The following is a 17,403-nucleotide window of genomic DNA, read 5'->3' on the forward strand; positions in this document are numbered from 1 at the left end:
CACATTTACATCCACTACAACTACCTTCCAGATTCTTACTAAATAAAACGTGTGTTTAATAACTCGATCGGAACAAACGCCCGTTTGTAATATATCAGCGCAATTTGACAACGCATCCCGTTTGAGCGAAACGCTCAACAATGCGGAACGACTGAAATGTTGCCAATAAAAAAGGTGGAACGAATCGCCTCGGCCGCTGTTTTCAATATCTCACGGCAGGTGGGCAGGTATTGGCCGCTGTCAAGTACACCCTTAACGTACGTCACACGACCCCCGTATATCCTGATTGTACCTATACATTACGTTTAATTACCTTGTCTCGAAACGGTAATGTGAAATTGCTTTTAAATTACGTACGTATTACACACGTAAATATGAGAATTATGAATCTATTTATATCTTAACTGAAGTTATATGTACATATATCTGGGCTGCTTTTATTAACCAACTAAAAAACGAGGTCCTGTATTCGACCGCTATTTATGAATGTATGTAAGATTGTATGCGCGATTTTCTCAAAAATCTACTGGTTTAATTTGGGTGGGGTTTTGGTTTTTTGAAAGCTTATAGATAATATGAAGTATAAACCTACGTATTTAGTTAGTTATATATTATTAGGCACAGCTTGGGCCCACAAATATCATTAATACATATCATCATAATTTCAATCAGTCATGCAGTCCACCTGATTTTTGTGGTATGTATTCCCAGGAGCATTTTCCAATAGCTTTCTCTATTCGGTAGCAATATTTTTAAAATGTCTGTGTGGCAGATAAATATTTGAGGTTTTAAAAGCTTGCACACATGTAATATTTGTGTAGGTACCTATGTGTCGCTTTGCGGATAACAATTTTTTTCAATTTTTCGTTGCTTTGCTTCTTTTTGCAAAAATATGTGTTATTCAGTTTTGTTCGCGGATAATTTTCGTTATTTTCGTATTCTGATGGCTTTGGACTAATTTTATTTTTATATTCAGTAAAGTTTTCGGTAATAAATAAAACTGTGATGTATTAGAGCTACTTATAAACAGAGTTATTTTCTTAACATCAATAAATGTGAAACATAAAATATTTTAATGCTTTCTTTCTATTTGTATATATGTCTAATTATTAAAAAAATCTCTAAATAAATAAATGAGTATCAGCGTCAAGTACTGTAATTAAAAAAATCACATAATCTTTACGTTAACATTTAGTTTTACACATTTAAATTCTTTCTCACTTCTTTATTTATTACTTAAGTTTTAATATAAGTAAAAGGTCACTGCCGCCCATATACATCGTTAAGGCCGGCCATACACGAGCAGCTTGGAGCAGCCAGTATCGAATACTTCAAGCTGCGACTGCATAGTGAACTTCAGACTTATAAGTACGTACATACACGAACCGCTCGAGCAGTTGCAACTGCTTGAGGCCGTTGGCAGCGCGGTGATTTTTCATCTTGCGGTCAAGCAGTCGCCAGCCATACACTGCCTGCTCGAGCTGTCGACTGCTCTCGTGCAGTTACCTCAGCCCGCGCTCTTCATTCTTCGTTACGCACGATTCCGGCCTGCACGAATTCTTCGAGCAGTCAGCGTAACTGCTCAAGGAGTTATCAATGGCAGCTTCAAGCTGTTGACTCTGACTGCAAGAGCGGTCCGTTTATGTTGATAACGGTTACCCCGTTCTCGAACAGTCCATGTATAGCCAGCCTAATACTCTATATAGAACGGGGGTTCTAGTGGAGCCTCTCGAGTTTACTATCCTAGTTTTCCCCCTCCAAAATTAGATTATAGAGATTAAAAGATATAAAACTGCTCCCAAATGCACTAGTTGCACGTTCTACAAAAGGATATTAAAGCAATCACGACTTTTTACACTTTCTGGAGTGCTAAAAGTCTGTTAAACTTAATCTTACAACTAAACTCAACAGTAAGGAATTTACTTACAAAGAATTTACTTAGAGAACTTACAAGTTTACTTTACTGCTAGCTCGTCTTGGAAATGAGAAAAGCTTACCTTTTCTTATAAATTCAGAATTCTGCTAGAATGTTTCTTTAACTAGAATACTACAGGGCTTGTAATTTAGCGACGGGTGGTACAAACGTTTCTTCTTTATAATAGAAACGTTCAGTCTTGTGTTCTTGTTTACTTTACGTTTGTTTTTTATAAGATCAACGTAGCAATCTAATATGTAGTCTATCTGATCGTAACTGCATGGGTATTGCCGCCCATGGACATCTGTAACTTACTGCATATAGAACGAGGGTTCTATCTGAAGCCGATAAGATGCGTTGCACGCGAGAACTGCTTTACGCAAGAAATACCTATGTAAATGTGTGATGTATGTCTAAGGTGGTAGAACCCTTTGTGGTTCGACTCCGGCGGCACCACCGCCACACATATTTCTACCTAATAACAGCAGTGTTAGGCGCTGCTGTGTTTTCCATTTTGAAGGGTGTGGTAAGGGAGACAGACTTTTCGAAGCGTTCCAGCTTGATCCTCAGGGGTAGCGATGCATCTGAGCCCGCATCAGTTAGGAATATCTAATCCTATCTGGGGTTGATTACAGATGTCCATGGGCGGCAGTAGCCACTTACCATCAGGTGTATTGTAATGTTATGTTATATACGTAGTTAAATGTAATGCTAAATGGAAATATTGGTTTTCTTGGATACCAGACACGGATAACACTACTAAACCGGTGATTACGGTCAATGTTTGAACGAAACCAATTGCGAAAGTCCGTTGTTATTGGTACGTTTCCAATAATGTACAATAGGTACATACCCTATACTATATATCTACATTATCTACATTATTACATTTATAAACCAATTTCAACTGACATTTATAAACCAATTTCAATATCAAATGTTAAATTAAATGAATTTAACGAAACATCTTATCTGTTTTAACAGAATCAGCAGTTATTTTGATTTTACCATCGTAAAGCTGATTTTACCGCGTAGAAGACACAATTATTGTCCTAACACGAACGCGACAACTCTGAGCTCCATTCCAAGGCAGGCAAACATTTAAAGGATGAATTTAGATTTGGTTTTCGTAAATATCTTATAAACGAAACTTTATATCACGATCAATACACACTGTTTTTATAAAAAATATAGAAACTTAGAAATGCCTAAGAAGCTTATATAAAGTTTGCCCTTTATATTTTACTTTACATAGGTCTTAGGTACATATAAGACCTAATTATTATACTGTCATTTATAAAGCACTAAGCATACGTTAGAATCGAGTTAAGCTCCTTTACTTCAGCGAACAGAAGCCGAAAAGGACTTATGAAGTTATATACGTCAATAAATTGTTCAAACAGACCGTTAAGTTACAAAGTAATTAGTGTAAAGTTTCGATATTCTAAGTTAAATAGCTCAATGGGCTCTCCGACCCTTCTAAACTATAAGTATCGGGCTATTTTATTTTCATACATTTTCTTAGTTTAATAAGGCATACCATATCTACACTTTTACTACAACAAAGTACTTCCGCCCTTGGACAATTTGTGTAATAAGCCACAGTTAAAGTTCTTTTTTGTATATATATAATATAGGAGTAGCAGACGAGCATGCAGTCCACCTGATGGTAAGTGGCTACTGCCGCCCATGGACATCTTTAATCAACCCCAGATAGGGTTAGATATTCCTGGGGTCGGCCACAGATACGCTGCTACTCCCGAGGACTAAGCTGAAACGCCTCGGAAAAGTATGTCTCCCTTACCACACCCTTCAATACCAGAACACAGCAGCGCTTAACATTGCTGTTATAAGGCAGAAATAGGTGTGGCGGTGGTGCCGCCAGAGTCGAACCACAAACGGCTCTACCACCTTCGAAAACAGTTTTGCAGTTTTGCTTTTGTGTTGCAACAGTTGCAGAACCCCAGTGGTGCAACTCCTGAGAACTAAGACTGAACGTTTCGTCTAATTGTGGGCATTCGTCTAAATTATGGGAATGACATAGGCCACATATTTAAAAAGCTGAGTTTTTCAGTTTTAATAATAATTCTGTAGTTATGTAGTTAATGAAGTAGGAAAGATGTTTGCAGTCCATATGCCAAATGTTTATTGCTACCTATCGAGAATATGGACAGCTGTTATCATGAGCATGATTGAAAACCACCTGCTTGACTTCAAATGTTTACTACTCTACTTATATACTTTGAAGGTGGTAGACCGTAGAACCCTTTGTGGTTCGACTCTGCGGGCACCACCGCCACATCTATTTCTACTTAATAACAACAATGTTAAGCGCTGCTGTATTGTGATTTGAAGGTTATAGTACGGGAGACCAACTTTTTTACTTTGGTGCCTTAGCCACTTACCATCAGGTGGACTGCATGATCGTCTGCTACTCCTATATTATAGAAAACTAGGATTAACTAGGAAGCGTCGTGTGTCTATCCATTGGACATTGAAGCGCTACTATAAAATATAACACAAATTTATTTAAATTAATTCATTGCGAAATAACTAAATGCTCATTGTTATAATGTTCATAAATTTTTAATTTGCATTCTTGATTAAACATCGCTAAATGGTCATCGCATTATTAGTTTTAACATGATGTATTTGTTTTGACATAAATTATTGAAATTCATATTGACATTGTGTTTTTGCAATTTTCGTGTTAATTATTTGCTATTGATTTGTTTTTTGAGGTAATCTAATTACAATTGTAAAAATAAAAATTAATGCAATACCATGCTGGCTTGCTTTCATAACCATAGTCAAATATAAGAACGTAGAAATACAATGTTGTGTATCTATTTTTAACTTTTCAATGAATTAATATAATGTGTGACTTATGGATTCATGGTGTAGGTATACGCATTCTTCTATTCGTTATATCCATATGATTTGATGACTTTTCAATAAAGTAAAATAAATTATTTCATTACACATTTCTTATTTGTAATTTTTTTCTGTAGTACCAATCCTAAATCCAATCCCTTCATATCCAGATCTTACATTTTTTCTAAGAAATTTATATACAAACCATCACCCTTCCTACGCTATAACGTGATACCTTTGTTTATGAGAAAAAATATAAATGATTTCCCTGATCATACATCGAGGTAATGTAAGCAAACATAAGTTTATGTAACTCAATAAAATAATTAGGTCATGCCATGCCACAGGGGCCGGACCCTCCCTTACAAATTGCAATGTATAAAACGATTTAAATATGTAAATAACGCATACTAGTGGCGATTAAAGGTGTTATTCCATTTGACAAAGGCTCTGAATACTAGACTTATGAATATTAGACTTGACTTAGGAATAAGTAGAAATATAAGTAAAAAAATAAGGCCCTTCTATTTCAGAAATATTATAATGTTCCCGGTTACGGAACTTAAATAAGGAGAAACTAAAATAAATGATTTAGATTTGAAAGGCGGACTTAAGCTCGCTAGACCCTCTCTTTCCTCCTGGACCCGCGAGTGACGTATAAGTAGGTACTTATTGAAAGAAAGAATTCTAAAAATAGATTTGAGGTATCATTACAAAAAAAATATCGTTATCCAAATAAGGTTTCTCTTTCCCAATATAATACAAAATGATAATAGGTATTGTGAAGGCATTCTATAATTATCAGACAAAATACCGGAAAGGAAAAGGAAATGGTGTCGTAATGGAATCTAATTTCATTCAGGATTTGCTGTGATTGTTTATTGTTTATTTGATTTCTTTCTGTTGTGGTTTTATGTCTCTGATTCTGTTTATGGGAGATTAACTACAAGTAACAAAACAAACTAAAGTTATAACAACATAAAAACAAAAACCAAAAGGAATTTGTTTATCTTAGTTATCTTAATTGTTAAGGAAATAAGTAGCTTCTTATTAAGTTAACCATGTACTAACAACAGATAGACTAATAAACGAAATAATAAACAGTTACATACTATACGTCAACAATGAGTTAAAACTTTTTTATGATATAGGAGTAGCAGACGAGTATGCAGTCCACCTGATGGTAAGCGGGTACTGCCGTCTTGACTCCTAGAACGCGTCGGAAAAGTATGTCTCCCTTACCACACCCTTCAAACCAGAGCACAGCAGTGCTTAACGCTGCTGTTATGAGGCAGAAATAGGTGTGGCGGTGGTGCCACCGGAGTTGAACCACAAGGGGTTCTACCACGTTCAAAAACGAACAGTACAGTAATATTAAGGCCTATAGTTATTGTGACGGTAGGATAACTAATAGAGTCTACAGTAAGCAGCTTGCATATTGGAAATTAGGAGCAATCTTATATTAAAAAGTAAACACTTTGATCCCAATATAAGTTAAATGCTTTTCCAAACATAAAAGGCTTTCATTTAGACTTTATGGTGCCATAAATAACCAAGAAAATCTTGTAGTTTTAAAACGAAACTTCGCGCAAAAGAGTTAACTTCCGCTTGCAGACGTGGATATAATAAATACACTCCGATTTAACTTTGAGACTATTTTAAAACTTAAGTTATTTTGCTTGTAGTGAACTGGCAATACTCAATCATTCGTGTCTCGGATATATTTTGATTTCACCTTCAATTTCAGAGATTATTGTATTTTTCTACATACTTTTTAAGTTAATCGATTGGTAAAAGTAGTAAAGTTTGGCTTCGTGAATACGTGAATAACGTCTTCACATATATAAAAAATATTGCTTAGAAAAATATATATTGGACGAAAGTAGAAAACTTAAATATACTTAATTCAGGTTTTTTATGGTAGAAGAAGCATAATAACATAATAATAATCATATGAAGTGGGCAGCAGTGACCACTTTATATGAGAACTCCATTCCCATGAACATCGACAATCAACATCACAAATTCTTGTTCTCTAGCACTAAGTATGACTTATAACTAAAGACGCCCTTATTTCAAACTAGAATGCTATAAAACAAAATTAAGTGTGACGTCAGTTCTAAGAAACAGAAGCTAAAAAGGGACTAAATATTTCCCAACAACAAAGGTACCGTTTAGAAAAGATAATCAAAATAGTATATCTGAACAAAAACGATCTCAAGAAACGTTTTAGGAAAGTCTTACCTAAGTATTGGATAGATATATTTTCAATTTAACAATTCTTGTTGAGTTTCTATGTAATCGTAGAGAATGCCACAAGGACTTCTTAGGTCTGTTTCTTATAAAATAGTACAGTAGCAATGAAAAATGTATAATTCTGTCGCATTAAATTATCTAAAGTCAAGGTTAACATAATTGAGGGGTGGTTGGATTTACATAAATCGTAGAAGTGGCATAGGCTGTATCACGTACCTTCTTAGGAAATTATATTTATGCAGTCGGATTTTTGTTTATATTGTAATTACTAGTTGTGCTTTACAAAGAAATGTATAATTACTAGACAACGTGTAGATCGGTACAAATGCTACAAAAAAGAGGATAGATTTTTTTTAAACACTAATAGCCCCACACTAGGACTCCATGTATCGTGGGTACTATGGACACACACAGTGACAAATACACAAACACCCAGACCCAGAAACAGAAACCAAAATTCATCATTTAGTTATCTGTCTGGCCGGGGATCAAACCCGGGACGCTTCGCGCGTCAGACCGGTTCGGTGACCGCTCCACCACGCGGGTCGTGAATGTTAGTCATGTCGCCGACATGCCTATATAATTTTATTTTAACAGAATAACCCCATCATTTCTACAACAAACAATAAAGGAGTAAATCAAACATAATATATTAATGGCCGACATCGTGCATGTAAGCTCCAAATAACTTTTAAGCGGCCACCCATTTAACTTAGGGAATCTAAGCAAGATAAACAATACACGGTCGACATCGGTTCACAAATATTTGTGTGTAATCCGCGTTGAAAAAGCAAACAAAGGGCAGTAGGGCCCGACCACCTCCGAGTTAATTGGGGACATTTGTCACATCCTGAGGTCGCCCAGCCTGCTTGCTCCCTTATCATAATGTGATTTGTAACGCCCAAATATAAATGACCAACGGGGTATGTTGCCTACGATGGATTTATTGCTAAATTTATTATGTGCGAATTAAATCACCAGTACGTATTTATTTTGCAGAAGTACCTACGGGCAGTGATTGCATAGAATGTTGACTTTTCATATAGGAGTCTGGAGTTCGAATCCAGGCGATTGTTTCATCTCGTAACAAGTAATAAATGTATAACATTGGTTTTAATTGTTATTAATTATAGCAGTACACCAGTACTTTCTATTTTTTACGGAGCAATTTGGTTCTTTTATTTTTATCGTTTCATTCGCATATCTAGTCGCAGGAAAAGTTTGATCAAAATATTATAAATTTTCTTCTAAATTTTCTCTACTAAAGCCATCTAGTGTTTTAACTTTAAATAACATGCGTTACAAGTGTCATCTAGAATCAACTATAATGAATCTTTCAAGAAGCAACAGGCACTTAAACATATAGTGTAAAACTTTGCAAAGAGATGGCGCTGTAGGTCCCTCGGCTTTCAAAGATATATAAAGAAATCAATACTAGAATACGGAATATTATATCCTTGCTAGTGGAAAAATAGGGCTAAGCTCTATTCTTTCTTATAATATACTCATCACCATTTTTTTTATATATATGATATAAGAGTAGCAGACGAGCATGCAGTCCACCTGATGGTAAGTGGCTACTGCCGCCCATCCTGTAATCCACTATACATAGGATTAGATATTCCTACCTGAGGTCGACCACAGATGCGCCGCTACTCCTGAGGACTAAGCTGGAACGCCTCGGAAAAGTCTGTCTCACTTGCCACACCCTTCAAACCGGAACACAGCAGCGCCTAGCACCGCTGTTATTAGGTAGAAATAACTGTGGCAGTGGTGTCGCCAGAGTCGAACCACAAAGGGTTCTACCACCTTCAAACTTTGACTTCTATGCAGGACATAGACATAGGTACTGCATTAACAATAGACTAAGTAATACTTTAAGAAAAAAGCTAATTTAATGCTGGAATAGCACTAGGCATTACAATAGGTATCTCTAATATTAGTTAATTTTATAAACAACGGAAACCAGTGAGTGAAACGAACTTTAAATTCAATATCTTTTTATTTATCTTACAAAAGACCAGTTATAACATTTGATTAACAACCCATCTCTTCTCCAAATCAAATACCTAACCCTTTTCATCTCTAAAATAGACATCACAGATAAAAATATAGACACACAAAATATTTGCCACTAAATGTTCGGTCTCTATCAAACGCTGTTTAGCTTTCAACCAAACTTTACGAAAACAGACGCCTTAGTATGAGTATATAATTCTAAAAAAGTTTTATCTAGAAAGGAGTTTAATCTGTAAAAATATAATCTTATATTAAAATCATAGATTAGTAAAAATACTTCGCCGCCTTGAAATTTAATGAAGCCACAATGGCTTATAAAGTTTTTTTTTTATTCTTGACCAATAAAAACATTTAAGAGAAAATTTACGAATAAATAACTAATACTGCGTAATTTACGTAATAAATAAATAATTATTTCCAATATTTTAGAGACATTTCACGGAGCGCGGAAACGTGGCAAAACTTTTTTACGCAAATATTTCAATTCTCAAAACTGGGTACATTTTCTTGTTAGGAGTGAGTAATTTTTACTAATCTATGATTAAGATAAACAAAATAAAAATAAAAACAAAAGCAATCATTTTTCAAATTGGATAAGTAGATTAATAACGAGAATATTAGTTTTCAAGTAACCATTTTGACAAGTTAACGGATTAACTTTTTTTGAATAGAAAACTCATACTAAGACTACAGCAACTTTGAAAAAGAGGCGACTAGCATATTATGTATTATGTACATTTTTATATCTCAATCAAGTGTGCTCTTTGTAAGTTTAACAGCTAAACATTGATTTCGCTACATTATATCAATAAAATACTATATGGTAATACATTACATTACATAATTTTCATACAACTATACATATACATGTATTATAACAATTAGATATTATTATAAAAGCCATATTAATATAAATTAGGTCTTATAGTTTTAAAGTAGGAATTTTAAATGGTTTATTCAGAAGCGTAATTGCAAATTATGGTTATAAAGGAGAATATTATTATCTAAAATTATTGCAAATGGTGAAGTTACGTGTGGATATTTCGTTCTTATTAATAATCGTTTAATATACAACCGATTTAAATAAATAATTGCCTTGTGTGAAGTTACTATTTTGAGTGAGATTTCTTAATAAAAGTACAGATTTTAATTACACATATTAAATTTATCTTACACATAACGAAATTCTGATATAGGAACAAACTAAATTTATGGAAAACACGGCTGTTTTAAGTCGAAGTATATTTTACTCATATAATATCAATATACTACGTACGATATATATATCACTTTCGAATACAGCTTCTCAGTCACCGATATTATAACGAAATATCATAATTGATAACTTCAAACCAACATTACTGAAAATTATGAGCCAAGAGAATATTTAAAGACTTTATCATATACATACATTTTTCACTATGAGATAACAATTATCATTCTATATTACAATACCTACATTATTACTGGAAATAATAAATTAAAAAGAGAACTGAATTAATACAAATGCGTTACTTATCCTGCAGAATGCATATAGTTATTGTATTTATTTGCGATATTTCAAAAGAATATAATTAGAAAAATAGTTAACTCAGTGCATATTAATATTAATAGAGTAGCAAAAAATAAGGCCTGCATATTATAATTTAAGCATTATTATTATCAGTTAAGCAAAGTTATTTTATTCATTATTATTAGAAATTAATTTATATACAGCACAAAGCAACACACGATTAAACCACAACTATTATGCTTTAGTCTAAATTAAAATTATGCAGTTGATTAGAATTAATTCAGAACTGAAAAAAAAATACGATTCACGAAAATTCTTGCCAGAAAAAAAATAAAATTCAATTATTAACTATTGATCTTAAGAAAACTATTTAATGTTAATTACATAAAAAATGTAATGTTATGCGATTACATAAAAAAACATTTTGCGAAAGAATCACCTATTCAATTTATGCCTATTAATAATAATCAATACTAACCAATTTCTGCCTATCAGTGACTGTCAAATTTCTAATTTTGATACGCAAGAATTGTAAGAGATTGATAATTATTAATAAAAGGCTTAGGTAGATACCATTGCGTCAACACTTGGAAATATTATTATAATTACAACAAAAAATTGCCGACTAATTATTAATTACCTAATAATGGTATATTAGCAAATTATTTTGTGTAATTCATATTCATACCTACTAGCGCTTAAACAGGCATATTGTCCTCTTGATAATAGTACATCAATAAATCCTAAGATCTTATCATTTCAACTTTAGGCTGTTTGGAGAATAAATCATACAATATAAAATAATAATGCATCTAAAGCATTGATGCCGTGAAATATTAAACGTTAAAAAAGAAGCTATTTTCATTGAGGACAAAATTTAAATTGATATTTATTTTTTTTGCATGCTAATCTTTATATATTTGATTCAATACAGATCATAATTACTGTGTGAACTTTAAGACAAAAGTTAAAAATACTTTAATATTGTAATGTTATTTTATGTTCTCGATATAAAAATAAAACACTTTTTGATTACTTCCTATTAATTATAATATTTCACTACTATCAATTTTATTGTGTGCAATATGACTAACGAACCTTATATCAAAAATTTCCTATCGATATTTTATTTTAATGAGAGAGCTTTGGTACAATAAATGCGGATTGGGGGCATTTTTTTCTTGTCACGCCGGTTTAAGATCGCGTGGGTATTACCCGCATGCGTGCCCCGTTGCAATCTCTCCGAATCCCGCGTGCGTGTTGTTTATATGACAATACAAATATGTGTGAAATGATAGTATATGAGTTAGGCGCATGCAGATCAGAACCGCATGTCAGCATGAACCCGCGTGATAGGAAAAAGGCCCCCACAAACAGCTAAACAACATTTCATAGTACATACGATAAAATTACATACAATAATATGTTATTCTGTGCATTATCTTACTGACAACTAGTATTTACACCTTAGCACACAAAATCAATTATTTACACTAACATACTTAAAATTTTAACGATTAAATACTTTCGTCACTTATTTATTAATTTTGATATATTGCACTTTTATTATAACAATGACGTAAGTGCAAAAAAACGTTGAAGTGACTTATATACAAAAACACAAATGCCAAAATGTCCAGTGCAACTTTACTCGTGTATTAACCGTAATGTCTATTATAGGTATATGTAAAAAAGGGATATAACCGAAATAAAACGGTTTTCAAAGATAATTATAGAAAACACTACTGTTTAAAATGCTTTTTTTCGAGTGCATGATATTTGCACTTACGTCAGTGGAATTCAGAAGGCGCGAATTATAATATATACTTTATAGAACAAGGTACAGCTGAGTCACAAGGTATAATAGTTCTAACGTCAATACTTCAAAACCTTGGCATCGCTATATTTATAATCGCAATTGTCAGAAAAAGATTTTTTTATTCACGTACTGATATTCTTTGCTCATTACTTCCTACACATACGTTTTAAAATCAGACATTTCTTTTTTAATCTTATTGAAATAATACTGATCAGTTTTTGAGCAAATCATTTATGAATGGATATACAATACACAAATGGCACCATTCACACATACACAGTTTTATATAAAGCGAATATAAACTTAGTTAACATGTAAATTGTACTTCATAATTCTAAAACAATCGAAAAAAAAGTTATATTAATCAGTGGTCCTTTATTATATATCAAGAAAATGTGTAAACAACATTGGGGCATTTAATTAAGTAGGCGATGAATATTTTTAACGTACAGTTTAACATGTACTTTGAAAACACGCATAAAAAAATATGTCTGGATTTGGATACCAAAATTAGAGTAAATATAGCAATAGTTACTGTTTTGGAAGTGCAATTTTAGGCATAATTTAAAAAATGCTCCAATTGGAAAAAAAGATAATAACGAACATGTATTGCCCGTTAGTAATAATAATCAATCCTAACCAAATTTTGTTTACCGAATATCAATAACTGACAATTTTTGATCACCTAAATAATCAAATTTCGTACGTACGCAAAAATTGGTCTAAATTGATTATTTGTTATTGTTACTATCATGCAAATAAAAAAAAACGTTTATATGGAATTAGAATGGATATTAAAAGTAAGAATCCAAATTTTCTACAAAGGTTCTGTGATCTTTATACGATGTTGATAAATAATCGAATGATACGGCAATTCTTCATTAAAATCGATTCACACCAGACATAATCTGAAAAGATTCATAGCCTTCATCGTTCATAGTTTATCACTCATAAAAAAATCTATGCGATTAGGTACACAGACATACTATTTTAATAGATATGTGTCATAGCTACATTATCTATAGTAGGATTAAAGTACATTTAAATTTTATGTAACACATATTTTAAGCCAAGACGTGACAATATGCGTGGATCATGGAAACTAAATATTTGCAAAGTGAAAATTAATAGTTACAAACTTGAGATATCATTGGCCGTCCATACAATAAAATATGAAACATTATGTTAAATTCTATATGACACGCGTTAAAAAATGGTATTTAAACTTAAATATGTGTTTATAGTATTATTCCCGTAGTATTCCCGATGAAGGAAGGTTAAGTATATAAGAAGGTAAGTCTACAACAAGTTATGTAGCTTAACCAAAATTATAAAAAATTTCTTTGCATTCAAATTGAAATCTCTTTGGAAGAAAACATAACTTATGACATCATAATTTTAGTGATATATCTAACTATAATTTATCCGCCGCTTCTATATATATATATATTTTGTAAATATTCACGATGCGATGACAGCTTAGCGAATCCACCTTATAAAAAAAGATTGAACACTAACTTGAACGATAATGGAAAACTTCGTGAGAGAATGTACACGTCTGTAATTTTGCATATCTCTCACAAAGGCGTACGAACTATCATAGTGTCGCAGATAATGAGACAGTAATGCGTTATCGAAGAATGGATTTGCATATATAACAAACATAATTTACGCTAAAAATTGTTCGCTATAATCAAAAAGAGTGATACTAAAGGATATTGTCCTTATATTTTGATTCATCACTTTTAGATCTTATCTTCGATATAATTTGAGAACATTCTGTAACTCCACCTACTTTAAATTTACGCTGTACAAAACATAGTTTGAAAATTGTAAAAGAGTGCTTTCGGAAATCCATTGTACCTATTATATTATTAATATACGTAGAGAGGTAACGTAAAGAGTGGTACCTACATAGTAATATTACTATACAATATATTATATCAATCTAGCACAACATCGATTTAAATACGAAAATACGTCTTGCAATCTGTAATAAATGAAGCACCCTATATTTAAATATATAATTTTACCAGTATGACGATATAATAATATAATATGATAACTACATTTTATTTGCATTTCCTATTTAACTTTGAGATATCTTCGTTAACAATTATTTTGGAAACCACAAAATTAATTTGGAGTAGTAAAAATAAAAGGTTCAGTAGTTTACGGTAACGACTAAAGGTTTTAATTTATATTTAACGAGACCTCAGTTGTGTCAATAAATTGAGAATTTCTTAAAACAATATTACCGAAAATGCGTTCTTCCTTCAATTCATGTTTTCACTTTACTTTTAATTTAGAGTCTTATTGGTTTGTTATTTTTTACCACCTCTTGCATTACTTTAATCAAATATTATGATCAAATTAGACTTTAGAAATGTGTTTTTTAGATTTAAACACAACCAAAAAGGTTTGGTAGTTAATTTTACTACCTACTTAGATATTTACCAGGCAATATGTTACCAGGGTAATCAAGTAAAATTATAGAGATAATTCATATAAATTAATCATTTTAACATACTAACAACCACAACACAGGAAATATTTAATTGTGGGCCTACAAAACAAAATAATAATTTTGTGTAAAGATGAAATACGAACATTGTCAAAGGTTTTGGCGACCACCGTCATAACTACTGCTTAGGCATCGAGGGTATAATTCGATATGCGAGAAAGAAACAATGTTGAAATTTAACCATTTCGTTTGTTATGTCCGCGTAATTTTTTGGTACTTTTATAATTGTTCAGATTCATAAACCACTAAAAAAATACGTAATTTAACAAAGATATTATGCATGTTTAGATTAGTCGATCTAACTCCAGGTTGAAAGGAGACTGGTCTAAATGTAAAAAATAGAGACCAACAGTCAACGGTTCCAACAGAATTACTTGTGATGTCATACGAATGCTACTCGTACACACAGGTAATTAGAGGTTGAGAAATAAACCCGTTTTCCATGTCGTGTGTTCACGAGGCATCTATACATAAATATTATCTTTGTTCGTCACGTGATGGATATGAATGAATTTCGTTAAGCGGGGCACGTTCGCGCGAGCTTCTCCTTCTCGGCGGTGACGCGCTGCACGAGCTCGTCCGCCCAGCGGTGCGCCGTGCGGTCCACCGTGGAGGGCACCGTCAGGCACTGCATGCCGCCGTACTCGCAGGCGATCTGCAACAATAAATTATTCGTTTAAATTTATTTTACTTTTGAGAGTTGAGAACAAGTTGAGAATGAATCCTAGACTTACGTTAATTAATCTATCTAGTAACGAACGTCCATCAAAAAACCATAAATAAATTAAATCAATTCATGGTAAAAATAAATCACCTTATATAACTCCATACGACTAATATTATAATACTGAAAATGTGCGTAATTATATTTAAATAAAGTGATCACACCAAAAAATACCGCATGATATGACATAGTACAACGCAAAGTGCTTAACAAGTCCGACATCATCACGCGGTCGTAGTGCGTACATGCTTCGGTGCTTTAGACGCTTCTAAATCATACTTTATTTATTTATTTATTAGGTAATCCAACAGCGATACATATAATATTTTCACAATATATATACAGTATGTTGTAAATTATGCCAAAACCGGATTACACAATTAGTATAGGCAGACATTTAACGGTGTGCGTTTATGCGAACGTTCGTGCACATGGGTGTGTGTGTTTGTTTGTGTGTATTTTGTTTGTTATTTTACTAAGACATCTACGTTTATTGACTTTTTGAACTAGTTAATAACTTACGCGGTAGTGATGTAACAGAGCCCAATCGGTGGGAACTCCGACAGAGGCCAGCTCCCATACGAAGTGGTTGCCGAGCTCCACGGCATCGCGCGGTCCTAGCACGTACTTGCTTCGCCGCTTTAGATGCTTCTATATCTTACTTTACTAACGCATCTACGCTAATTGATTTTTAAACTACTGTATAATTTACGCGGTAGTGATGTAACAAAGCTCGATCGGTGGGTACCCCTACAGAGCTGGCCCCGGGAGCCAATACCCATACAAAGTGGTTGCCGAACTCCACGGCGTCGCGTGGTCGTAACAAGTACTTGCTTTTGTTCTTAGAGTGCTATTATATCTTATTTCACCGTTCAAATTTAAAGTAATTTCTTAACATGTCCAGTAGTGATGCAACAGAGTAGGAGAACTGGCTCCCATATGAAGTAGCGGTTCAGGTCAATAGTGTAGCGCAATCGTAGCGCGTACTTGCTTCGACGCTTTCAATGCTTCTACATTATATTTTACCTACTAAGACAACTACGTTCATTGTTTTTTAAACTAATTTATAACTTACACGGTAGTGATGTAACAAAGCTCGATCGGTGGGTACCCCCACAGAGCTGGCTCCGGGCGCCAACTCCCATACGAAGTGATTGCCGAGCTCCACGGCATCGCGCGGTCGTAGCGCGTACTTGCTTCGGTTCTTCAGCGCGTGGGGCGCCGCCCATCGTCTTGTTTTGCGCGCTGTTACTAGTGGCGCCGGGGCTTCGGCGTCGTCCTGGAAATGTTAAAGTATTATTTAAATACAAACTATACTACTTAATTGATAGTTCACTAGATAGTTATAGAATTTATAGTTTAAGATACAATTTATCTGGTAGTCAATAAATAAGAAATAGTAATAAGAAAATATTATGTAATCTTCAATTAAATAGTGTAAGAAGATCATTCAGCTACATGGTGTGGTGGATACCTACTATTAAAACTGAATAGATGTCGTTTTAACTAATTGTTAAACATTAATTTTAATATACAGGGTGAATTTTTAAAACGGGCCTTCAGGGCCAAATCCGAAACTATAAGGATAAGCGAAAAATGCTGAAAGGAGTTACGAGGTCGATTTTGATAAAAACTAAAACTGCATCATTAGTTTTTTAAAATAACTTTTTCCCTAGCCGGGAATCGAACGAGTTCATTTTGAAAAAAAATACACTCTCTATATTATTCCACTATCTGATAGTGTTGCTTATAAGGATTA

The 17,403-nt window shown here is 33.3% G+C and overlaps 1 protein-coding gene across 1 annotated transcript in view; it reads right to left on the bottom strand.

Annotated features, from left to right (window-relative positions):
- Positions 1–13,808: 13,808 nt before the first annotated feature.
- The window catches only part of LOC140744384 (uncharacterized), a 75,060-nt gene continuing 71,465 nt past the window's right edge, over positions 13,809–17,403 (bottom strand). The window contains exons 7-8 of the mRNA XM_073075953.1: positions 16,720–16,923; positions 13,809–15,575 (exon numbers count right to left, since the gene is read on the bottom strand). Of these exons, the coding sequence (XP_072932054.1) occupies positions 15,438–15,575; positions 16,720–16,923 (342 nt within the window). The 3' untranslated portion in view covers positions 13,809–15,437. The remainder of the gene's footprint in view (positions 15,576–16,719; positions 16,924–17,403) is intronic.

The sequence above is a fragment of the Epargyreus clarus genome, unplaced genomic scaffold, assembly GCF_041222505.1.
Source record: "Epargyreus clarus isolate Ecla_fem2 unplaced genomic scaffold, WU_Ecla_fem_2.2 ptg000008l, whole genome shotgun sequence".
In the NCBI taxonomy this organism is placed as follows: Eukaryota; Metazoa; Arthropoda; class Insecta; order Lepidoptera; family Hesperiidae; genus Epargyreus; species Epargyreus clarus.